The sequence below is a fragment of the Lycorma delicatula genome, chromosome 4 (assembly GCF_047948215.1).
Source record: "Lycorma delicatula isolate Av1 chromosome 4, ASM4794821v1, whole genome shotgun sequence".
Lineage (NCBI taxonomy): Eukaryota > Metazoa > Arthropoda > Insecta > Hemiptera > Fulgoridae > Lycorma > Lycorma delicatula.
The window spans coordinates 58,065,608-58,078,399 of NC_134458.1; the positions used below are offsets into that span (position 1 = coordinate 58,065,608).

The window sequence follows — 12,792 nt, forward strand, 5'->3', positions numbered from 1 at the left end:
TTGATTAAAAAAAACACAAAAAGCTGTGTTCTACTCAAGCCACTTAATATTGTAATTATCTAAAAAACTAAATAAAAACTAAAATAAATATTAATACTTACAAAAAGTGCAAAATTACTGAAATAATTACATATTACTATAAAAAAAATCCAAAAATTGATAAAAATGAAAGGTACACAAATTATCTGCGTAAGTATTTAAAAGTTTAGCACTATGATCTTCAAAAAAAGCACCCCAAACAACAATTAAATTACATTCACTGCATTTTGTATTTGGTTTTGGACATTTATTCTGTGCAGCTTTGCGTCCCTCTGTTTCTATAATTTTTTTATTAACACTTAGTACATTTTCCTTTTTTGAATTTAACTAAAATGTGGTTAGAACTGCTATCTGGAACTGCATAAAGACAAGTGGATCAACTGATGTTTTATACACTAGCATTTTCATAATATACTCCTTAAAATCTATAATGCACATTGTATTTGTCATGGGTTCTGGAACAATGATAAAGCATTTACAAGTGAAGTACACATAAATATATCAAATGCATTTTTCTATACTATTTTAGAAAACAACGTAACAGGTTGCAATAAGAGCCCATCGACTGCTGCAGTCACTGAAAACTTTACCATCACTGTAATCTATTACTTTTGTTTTCGCAAGACCACCTCTTGTTTTTACTTTGATAATACTGTCATCATGTTTTGTAGAAATCATGAGCAATCCCTCTTGTCCTTCAACTGTAATAAAACTACTTTTCTGCTGCTCTGTTCCGCATAAATTTCACCTTTTTTTAATTTTTTTCCAACAACATTTTTGGAATTTCCCATGTCAGATATTAGGTCTTCCCCCTATATGTATACAGTGTTTGAGAAGTTTCTCAGCTAAGCCTATATACTGTACTAGTTGTCTACAATAAGACAGCGACCGCAATTCAAATATGGCTCCATTAATTCCATAACAATTTTCATAGATACAGGAGTCTCAGATTTATTATAAATTTGTTTTCCTGAAAATATCTTATACTGAACTATATAAAAAACTTAAACACCTTTATTCCATAGTAGTGTCCTTTATTTTTAATATATATGCAGATAAGGAGTCTGCCAAGAAATGGCACCATATACTCGTCTATGCACACAGTGGATTCAGGGTTGTACCATTTTTTTAATTGTTTACCAGTAAGCTGACTAAATTTTGAACCTTGTACAATTTATTACCATCTTCAGCAACTTGACTAGCATTACTACCATAGTGAAACACGGATAACAATTTTTCAAAATGATTTCTTGTCATTACTGTACTATTCTAGTTTTAAAGAATTCATCTTTTTTCCAGTAATGCTTAATAGAAGACATTTACTAACCCAATATAAATAACAATGCTCAAAAGATATCTAAGCTCTTGTGGATCAGTAGGAACCCAGTTTTAAGACAAAAAAAAAGAAACCTTGATTAATATTCTGCTTTGCGTATCAGTTTCTCTCTTCAATTAAAAAAACAATACTTCTTCATCTATAAATAAAATTTAAAAAATCATAGGGGGTGCCATCAGACATGTTACCTTATAAATCTGAATTTATATAAATTACTTCATTATTATCATTAAATTGGTTTGTTTTAATTTAATGATATCTACTGGACCCCAAGCTTCAATTTCGTTCTATATATTTTGCAAATTTGTGTCATTATGATGAGATAAATTATCTGTACAAAGTAATATTTTTTTTATATTTTCCCTTGATTCTGATGTGTTACTATCCAATGATCTTGCAAATGTTGGATTTTTGTCAGAATCATCTTCTAAAATATTTTACATACTTGAGTCTGAATTAGAAGTTTCATCAATTTCATCAAACAATTATCAAATTTTTTTATACTTGGCGAAGACATTACTAGGCCTACTACAATTAACACTAACATAAGAATACTGTATACACCTATGCATAAGCAGTAAAACATTATTAAAAACATTATTACTAAGAAAAAACTTGCGCTATACTTCTACATATAACTTCAATGATGAACATGATTTGTACGCAACTTTTTTCTGAGCTGTATTAAAAGAAGCAATTTACTATTAAGAAGCCTAGCTATAAGGAAATGTTCAGTGAACTGCCTACTTTTAGTTCATCATAAAATCAAAGTAAGCACTCAATTTGTACCACAAGAGGTCAGATTTCACTAGTGTATTGAGGTAGCAAAAAGGCTCTCAAATGCTTACTGGCAAAATACAATGAGAGATTATTATGACCCTCATTGGTCACAAATCAAAACTAATATTCACTAGTGTTAGGTGAAATAAAAATGGAAAATTAAAACTTTATGGGAGTCAATTTGTTAAACTTAAGGAATTATAAGTGTAGTCACCAGATTTTTTTTATTTTGATGTAGGTCTGTTATATGTCATGCGATTTTGCAAATTAACATAATTATAAAAATCTGGTTAAATGCAGTTACAACTATTACAATTTTAAAGTATTACGAGAGTTACAATATTCTATGACCTTATAAATACTTTTTAGCCAACTGTTACATTTTAGCTAAGTCTGAAGAAAATTGAACCGGTGTCAGAAACATTTCTAAACCTAAAATTTAAAAAACATATGTAGCTGTAGCGTGATCCAATTTAATAATAAGACATTTCAGAGTTATTCTGCAGTCACTGAGAGTAGACAGTTTTTTGCTGTGCAATTTATTGGTATTCCATCATAGCTGCCTGATCATGTAACAATCTCACAACTATTTTGATATCAAAAAACTATAATGTGTATTTAATGTGCATAATGTGCATTTTTCTGGACGTTGGTTCTTTATCCATTCCATTTCAATTTTATCAATTCTGTCTATTTAGAAATAATATTACTGTGATATAAATAACAATCAATATAACAATGTAGACAGGCTGTCAAAAATCTCTTACAAGGCAATAAATTGTGTGATATGATGAAATAGTGATAACCCATTCTATTTCAGAATATTAAAAATTAAAACAGGAACTAGGGATGTGAAAAACATTAAAAAAAAAAAATGGTATACTAATTTCAGTTTCTTAAAAGGGATGCTTATAATTATTTTTGTATAATTAATTAAAATAAGACGAGTTAAATTTTTTTTTGAATAATTCTCTTAGCAACAATCTATAAGGATACAGAGAAGGGAAAACCCTGGAAAGGCTTATGTGAGATTGTTGGGGAGAATTATGAGGAAATTAATAATATGTGAAAGTCTGTAGCTCTGCTTGACAAACAAAAATTATGTAATAAATATAAATAGGAACCGAATAAATTAGAAAAAGAAGGAATTAGAAACACTGCAAAGAAATAGTTTAAGAAATTTTAAGTGAGCAAAGCATAATATAAAAGAATTGATGATAGTTACAGAAATTCACAAAACTGTGATACTCTGTAATGCTCAATGCTGTTTTATTGTTTTATACATCTATATATAAGTGACCAGGGGATATCAGGGGATATGTAAAGACTGTAAATAATGGAACTGTGTGATTTTATTTATATACTGCATATTTAAATTATTCTGACTTACTGATACATTGACAAGTTGCGGGATAAAAGTATCTATCAAAATATCCCCTAGTTTTCAAATTATATAATTAAAGTTCATTAGAATAAAAAAGCATTTTTTACTTATAATATACCTCATTTGTTGCTTCTGTTGTTGATGCTGCAATTGTTTCTGCTGCTGAAGATGGTCACACTGTTGCTGATGGAACTGCTGCTGCTGCTGCTGATGCATCTGATGTTCACGGAGCTGCTGCAGCTCTCTATGTTGTTGTTGCTGTTGCTGTTGCTGCTGCTGCTGTTGTTGTTGTTGTTGTTGTTGTTGCTGCTGCTGCTGCTGCTGCTGCTGTTGTTGTTGTTGCTGAGAATGGGTCTGCTGTTGTGGCTGATGATGATGAGGATGATTATCTCTCATTTGCTGTGGTTGTTGATGGTGTGCCTGATGATTTTCACGCACATATCGTTCTTGTTCCCGGCTTCCAAATCTACAATGTAAAATTTAAACAGATAAATGAAATCAGTTCAAAAATTAAATATAATTTAAATTTTATTATACATCTAATTACTTTAATTAGTAAGAGAGAAAATTATTTATTTTGTTCTAAGTCTTTTAATAGAATAAATAAGTCACAGTACTTTTCTTTATAATTGTATATATAAATTACACAAATTTTCACATAAAATTTGTTATAATAAACTTGAAAGAATTAACTCACAAGATTTCTCTAGCCAGTATATTTACTACAATTTATACATATTTCATACATTGTCTTATTTTACAATTAATGAATTTGATTGAATAAAAATTTATTGTTAGATTTCTATGGCAAAAGTGTATAATACAGCAGGCATGACTATAGTGACAAATCTATTGTCTATTTTGAACAGACATTACTTTCATTTAAAAATGAGAAAAATTAAATAACTTAACTATGTTTTCTACAAGAGCAGTTTTGGAAAATTTAGATGAGTGTTGCAATGTTTGCAATCAAACTTTTATAGTTTGTAATATGATGGAAGGTTTTATGACTATAACGCAGACATATAATAAACTGTAAGGTACCAATAATTTAACAATCCACAGAAGGAAATGGCTGAGTGACAAACTCCTTAAGGACTCTATACAAAACAATATTGTCCACTTTCCACATACATCATGTTACACAAATTCTCTTCTTCACTAACAAATAGGTTTACTTGCTTGAAATCTTAATACACAAAAGTACAGTTTTCAAGTACATCAGATAATGACATTAGATTTAGATTTTAGGAGAATTAAGAGGCCCAGGTATAAACAAAAGATCCTACTAGTTTGGTTTTTCACAACCTCTGGAAAGGAAACAGACAATCCCCATCCCTCTGTTTGAGTAAAAGAGAAATGATTTTAACAATAAAATTCCAAGCATAACTCAACAGGCTAATAAAAATAGTTTTATAATCAAATAAATAAGTTACCTTTCTTGCGCTGTTTCTCGATTAAATCTTTCTCCTAATCCTTCATGCAACAGTCGTTTGTTATCATCCTTATGTTCTGTGTTAGGAACAGGAAGGCTCGGTTGTCTAACAGCAACATCGACCAGAGATGTGAACGCTTCGTGGCCAGGAGGATAATGATGTGGACTGGGTGGTTTTGTGTTATGTCTCTGGATAACACCTTGCCTTGATTGATAATATAATGGCGTGCTCTTGTCTCCAGGTCTACGAGCTCCAGCACCATGCATCTGCTGAGATGTGATATAATCATTCATGATAATTTGGCGTTGTTCGACTGAATATGCAGGTGGTCGTGGAGGAAAAAATCCAGGAGCTTGAGGAGTACCTCTTTTGGTCCCACCATTTCCTCCATAGTATTCTGTTCCACTTGCTGTTGGATAAAGGCTACCTCTTTGATGTACGGGTGTACCTGGTTAAAAAATGTTAATTTATTCAACCATAAACCATAAAACTAATTAAATCAATAAATTCAAATTATCTTCCTACAGCAGCAGATTAATACCTTAGCCTATCGATGTGTCTCTTACATTACTAGAAAAATGCTTTCCTATCCTAATGAATTACATCTGATTTGTTTTGGCATCTCTAGCTGGCTTTTATCAGATAACAGCTAAAACTAAAACACATTCTTATCAATCATCCTCCCTGAATTTTCAAAAAATGTTTTGTAAAATTAAAGCCAGTTTACAATTCTTTTGTCATAAAATCAACCAAATTTTACAGCACAACCTCAAAATTTAGGTAACAACAAAGTTTTAAAAATTACATTTTTAATTACAACAGATTTGGTGTTATGCTGATAGTAACTTCACTTATTTTAGTTCCATTACTATGACAAATCTTTTCCAGAAGAAAAATAGGAAGACTAACTAACTATAAGAAATCTAAGAAAAACGGGAAGTGGATGTACATAATCAAAATAAAGAATAATTACAGTTAATGTCTAATAACACAATTAGAAAGTATATAAATTTAAATGAAAATTTTAAACAATCAGTATACTACACTTTTTCCACAGTGTAGGCTGAAGTATGCCCCTACAATTTGAAAAATATATATATTAAAAAAACATATATATATATATATATTATATATATATATATATATAAAATATTTGAATAGCATAGTTTTTAAATATATTTAGAAATTTACTACAATTAACACTCACAACTGTTTTCTTGAAAATACTGAAAAAGTTATCTCTTACAGATACGCACATAAAATAATTTTTACTGTTAATAAATAATTTAATGAAATGCATCATAGCAGCAGAATGTAAACAAATCATCAGTTGAAATTTCACCTGCTGCTTGTTTCTTTTTCCATAGCACTTTTGTAGCACATACTGCATTATAATTTTGTATATAATATTTATTATCTTAATCAACAACAATAAAATGGAAAAAACCATTCAAACGCACATCAGTAGCAATTTAACATTTTTTCATTAAAAGTGGAAATATTTAAATGTTTAACAATATTTATAGTACATAATTTATTAATATCAATTACTCTTTAAGCTTTGAAAAACATAATCTTTGTAAGTTGACAGTTGCGTAGCAATAAATTTCCCGCACCATATGCTTACAAAATATAGAAAGACCTATATGAATGTAAGTTAACAAATAAATTAAAAAAACCTATTTAACAACTTTCTTATTCAAAAATGTTTACACTACAACAAACTCACCACAATGTAAACATGTAGTATGTGAACTGAAATCTTTGTTAATTTATTCTCCTGCTAGGATGCATTCTGTTAAAAACTTATGAGTCTGTATAAATACGTTACTAGTTAGAGAAAAATACATGTTAAATTTATACCTTAGAATCAAATAAGTCTAAATAACAATAACAAAAAAGAAATTCTTTCTAAATCAGTATTACAAATACTCCATGTCACAGAAGTAAAGTTATAGTAATATTTAATAATATTTTAGTCTTTAACCCTCATGATTTGTTTGTGCATGTATACATATATTTAAAGAGTGTTGGCCAATTTAAAAACCTAGATGTCAATTTAAGATCAAATCATTTTATCTTTCTGCATATCTGAATTATAAAGCGTTACATATGTAAAAAAAAAAAAAAAAAAACAGTACATACAAAATAAATGAAATTTTTTAGCTTAAAAATGTCAGACTATTTTCTGGATATTTAAACTAGATTGTAAATACATTCTTTTTTATTAAACTTCAGCAGTTACTCCTAATAGTGATATAGTATTGTTATTAGCCATAGTCAATGTATTTGCTTTTAAAGCAGTCACAGATCTTATGAGATTACTTTTACTTACCTAGTAAAACCTTTGACTGTTTCTTATATCATCTTACACAAATATAAAACTTACTTTACAAATAAGTAATGATTATAAATCAGTATTTCTATTTTTGTAAATATAGAAGTTCAAAATTGAATATGAAGTGTACGGGGGACATTCAATAATTAAAGAGACAAATTGATGTAGAAATGAAACAGTTTGTAGGAAGAGTTTTGTACTTTCATGACTTTAGGCTGGCATCACAGGGATGAGCTGAGAACAGCTGACGGATAAAAATTGTTTTGTTTACAGCCTCAATATTGCATTTAACGATGATGTGTATGCTTGGTTTCTAAATTAGTTGAACAATGTTCACCGATTCGTTTTTTGCTATCTGAAAATGAAAAACTGGCTAAAATCTTTTCTCTAATGATTTTACAAAATGGTGAAAGTTGTATGAACCACAGAAATTTTTATAAGTGGATAGAACAGTTCAAAAACAGTCAAACCCCAGTGACTGACGAGCAACGTCCTGGCCAGCCAGTTGAAGTGTCAACTCATTTGTTTGAAACCCGCACTGACAACATTATTTGTAAAGACTGACGTATTACAGTTGTACAGATAGTAAAAACAGTTGCAGTAAGTGTTGGCACAGTTCATAACGTTATCAGTAACAAGCTCAAGTACAGCAAAACAAGTGCAACGGTGGGTCCCGAAAGAGTTAACGCAACAACACAAGAAAACAAGACTCAAAGTGTGTACAGACTTGAAAGAACGCTATGAAAGGGAAGATAAGTGTGTACAGACTTGAAAGAACGCTATGAAAGGGAAGATGACCCTTTTCTAAACAAGATTTTAACGTGTGATGAAAGTTGGATTCACCATTTTGAACCAAAGTCCAAAAGACAAAGCATGAAATGGAAGCACACCAGCTGTCCGAAAGAAATTCAGAACGCAAGCATCAGCGGGGAAAAGTCATGTTGATCATCTTTTGGGATGCCCAAGGTGTCATCTTTTGTGATTGTTTGGAAAATCACCAAACAATAAAGTGTCCACTACTCAGACACACTGATGAAAAAAGTAAAGCCAGCAATGGAAGAAAAATATTGTGGATCTCAAAGAAAGGGCGTGATATTGCTATACAACAATGCTCGCTCTCCCATCACCCAGCTGACCCAAGAAACCATTGGAAAAATGGGTTGGGAGATACTACCACATCCTCCCTACAGTCCAGATTTGGCTCCCTCACATTTTTTTTTTGTTTGGACCACTCAAGGAGGCATTACATGCAAAAATGTTCAGTAATAATGAGGTCAAAGAATTTGTGGGAAAGTGGCTCAAACAACAAGACAAAAACTTCTTTGGATGAGGTATAAAAAAACTAGTTCATCATTGGGACAAGTGTATTAATATTGGTGGGGATTATGTTGAGAAGTAGTAAGTCTCATTTTGTAAAAATCACACTTTTTTTCTACATCAATTTGTCTCTTTAATTACTGAATGTCCCTTATAGTTTAAAATTTATCATGTACAAAACACTTACAAGGAACTATTTCCAACTTGAAAAAGTTACATACTTTTTCATACATTACTTACAAAATAACTTTTCATTTTAAAATTACAAATATACTTTAACAGAAATCCTCCAAAAATTAATATTAAATACTAGTACAAGGGTATATTTTCTGCTTTAAGCCAACACCTAAATATATTAAAAATTATTTTTCTTCATATCTTAGATTAATAAGACATAAAGATTCATTTCAGGGCAAAGTAGCTGAGCCAAATTGTGACAAATTACCTTGTGTAATCGAGCCAGTAGGTGCATCTTTATGGGGTGGAGTCATCTGTCTTAACAGTGTAGTATTAGGTTGGTCATAACGTGGTTGAGGCTGATGAGGCTGGCTTCCACTCACTGGAACCGATGAATATAAAGTAGGTGATGAAACCGGTGTACCGTGCAATATTGATCCACCACCAGCACCAGATGTAGATCCACCCTTGCTTGATACTAAACTTGGTGATAATTTTGGGGAAAGTTTTGCAGCACCAGATAGATGCTGAGGAGATCCAACCTTTAAAAAGGTAAATTGTTATCAGTATCATTAACACACTCACACACCACACAGAGGCATGTATGCACTTACACATGAATGAGTGAAAACTCATACACCACAGGAAAAAGAAGTCACCATCACCAGTAGCTAGAATTCTATCTAGATTGACAGATGACCTATCTATCAGATAGGTCACATTTCAGTTACAGCTACTACTAAACATTCAAAACACTTTTAAGTTTTATAACCTTGAAGTTCAATAAATAAACTATTGTTGCCATTACCAATATACTTTTATATTGATGTATCTATTCTCCTTGTTTTGAACACACTTTTATTTGGTAACAAATGTAGACATTTGCCTAATATAAATTATGCCTAATATAAAAATTTATATATGGAAAAGAAAAAGGGAATAGATAAATACAGTAGAGTATTAAAAGAAAGGAAACTGAGTACCTTTGCATAACAACAAGGAGCCAAAGTCTTAGGAAGATTAATATTTACTTTGTCTCAAATTTCACATATGGAAGAGTGAAGAAATACTACCCTAGTAACAGAAGAGAACAAAATCCTGATTATAAAAATGGGTATCAGAGAAGAAATATGGATGAGGAAAGTTAGGATTAGAGATGAGGATATGAGAATTTGAAAAGACTTTAACAAAGCTGTAGAAGAGCTGGAAACTAAAACATGCAGGCTAAAACAATTTAGATGATAAAAGGATGAGGAAAGTTAGTAGAGTACAGAAATGGAAGATGACAATAAAAAAACAATGAAATGAATTCAAAAAACTATAGATAGACAATATGAAGAAAAGTGAGCAATGAAAGAAAATTTTTTAAATTTAGAATGCTGATTCAATGTCTGATCTAGAAAGGTGAATAAAAGCCATAAAGGAGAGCTATAATAAAATAATTCAGCAAATTTTAAATCTAGGAATAATTTGGTACAAAAAATTTTGGTCTTCATAATTTAACAATGTAACAGGTGTTACACATTTAAAACAGCACCACTGCTAGAGAGAATGCAAGCTTAGGAACTAATTTTCAATTTCCCTGAGATAAAAATAAAAACAATTAGATTTCAAGGTTTTTCTAATAAAAGCAATATTGGTCCTATGAAAATTTAAGTAATTTCCATAGTTTGTTTTCAAATTTTGTTCTACCTCAGTTTTATCTTAAAAAAAAAAAAAAAATAGTTTCTTTTTCTTCCAGTCTTTCAAAAGTCACTGAAAATATTTTCAACAATATAATAATCAAAATAAAATAGTACAATGTAATTTTGTTTAAAAAAGAAAATTCAAGAATACCTTATTTATTTTACTAGGATTGGCATGTGAAGTGCGTACAGTTAATAACTGCGGTTGGTTAGGAGCTTGAGACATAACAAGATGTGGTGTTGACCCTGGAACTCCAGGGCCAGCCCCTGCTACATACATCTTAGTGCCTCGGCTTACTTCTACCACCTGGTTAACAAAAAAGTAGATTACAACATAAAATAAATTTAACTTAATACTACAGTACAACAAGTACTTAAATGTATACTTATAAAATTAATACTGTGACACTGAGTAAAAGGTTAAAAAAAGATAATCTGATTAAAAAGAATATAAGAAATGATCATTAAATTTAAATATACAGCGATTCAAACTGCATCGCAAAACTTCAAGAACTGATTTGAGACATTAATATATGCAAGAAAAGTTCCCAAATAAATATGTCCAAAAACGGTTTATTTTTCAGTTACAGTTAATGAAATATTTTGTCCTGATTTCTGCTTCAAAGTTAAAATGAAGCTATACCAAAATTCTATGGAACTAAATAAAGGGACACATTATGCTAGCAAGGAAACAAGTGTGTTTTGTAAACACTTCTAAGAATTAATTATCTAAAAATCTGCTACCAGTGGAGATCTATACCCCCAATGAAACTAACATGTTCTGGAAGTGTTTACCAATGAACTTGTAGAATTTTCATCAGAACTTATACATCAGGTCACAAAGCAAGTAAATGGGAGATGACTGTGTTATATTGGATGAACATTTTGGGTGATCATAAATTAAAATTAAGTCATAATTATGAGGATGAAAAAGTCAAGACACCATTTAAAGTTTCCAGCGCATTATTATAAATAAAATCCCATCTCAATGGACTATGTAATTTTCCAAAACTGATTTTGGAAAATTACATGGAGACCTAACATAATATTTCCTGCATAACCGATTGACTGAGGTTTTATCATAGCATGAAAGAACATTACTAATCATAGCTGCTAAAAAAAAAGAAAAAACAAGATATAAAATTTAAAAATATTCTGGAAAGACTTCATGGTTCTGGTTACAATCTTTGAAATTTGCCAAGCTTGGAGTCAACCTGACTACACTTTTAAAAAGAATTTGCACACTATCACTGAGGGCAAAGACAACTTAATTTCACAAAGGAAAAAATAGTTCCATCTCGGTTATCTAAACTAGAATAGTCAAAGCATGGAGATGAATGAAATACTTATATGTGGATTGATATGAATAGAAAAAACAGCAATGTTTTGAATTACTGAGTAATGAAGAAATTACAAACTGTAACAGGTGCTTGCAGTGAATACTTATGCGTGCATGCGTGTGTGTGTGTGTGTTGTGTTGTGTAAAATAGTACTGTAATAGGAAATGGAAGCAAAAGCAATGATGAAAGGAGGTTACTTCCCTGACAACCAGTTACCAGGCCCATGTTTACACTGATGGTTGCTGGACTACCTAGTCTGTCAGAGCTACATACTGCAGTTTCATAAGCTAATGTTGTGTAGACTTTCTTCACAAATTGAAACTGAGTGTTCCAAAAAAATATAAATAAAAGGGCTTTAAAAGTGATTTTTTTATCCTAATTTTTTTCTTTGAAAGCATAGTTTAAACTCTATTACACTTTAATTAAATGTATCTAAAAACTATGTACATATTATTATTGTTAGTTTTGAACCTTTATTAAAATGTACTTTCTGAGCTCAACAGTGGTTTGTTTTATCGAAAAGAAAATTTTGTTTAGATGGAAGGTAACATTTATTTACTGCTACGATTAATAAAACGTTACTTTTTAATGGATATCTACATTTTGCTTTGTATTTTATGAATTGTTAATGATTACTGTGAAAATCATTATTGTTGACAACACTCACAAGTAAAGAGTTAGAGGGGATACTTTGTTTAAATTAGCTGCTCTTTTCATGCTTCCTATACCATTTACAATAAATGATGATAATATAATCTAATTACATGGAAGAATTTGCAAAAATAATAAAACTTTTCTTAGTTAAAAATTTTATTTTAATTTCATGACACAGACAGGTAATTTTTTTTATTAAAATTGATTGTTATTTATAAAAGAATTGATGATGAAGGTATTTCTGAAACATTGTCATTTACTGAAAAATAAACAATGAATTAATAAGGTGTTACAACCAATAAATAA

The 12,792-nt window shown here is 30.3% G+C and overlaps 1 protein-coding gene across 3 annotated transcripts in view; it reads right to left on the reverse strand.

Annotated features, from left to right (window-relative positions):
• The window catches only part of Smr (nuclear receptor corepressor smrter), a 336,086-nt gene that overhangs the window by 14,774 nt on the left and 308,520 nt on the right, over positions 1 to 12,792 (reverse strand). For all 3 annotated transcript variants that reach the window (XM_075363021.1, XM_075363020.1, XM_075363022.1), the window contains 4 exons: positions 10,644 to 10,799; positions 9,076 to 9,349; positions 4,976 to 5,423; positions 3,658 to 4,005 (listed from right to left, as the gene is read on the reverse strand). In XM_075363021.1, the coding sequence (XP_075219136.1) occupies positions 3,658 to 4,005; positions 4,976 to 5,423; positions 9,076 to 9,349; positions 10,644 to 10,799 (1,226 nt within the window). The remainder of the gene's footprint in view (positions 1 to 3,657; positions 4,006 to 4,975; positions 5,424 to 9,075; positions 9,350 to 10,643; positions 10,800 to 12,792) is intronic.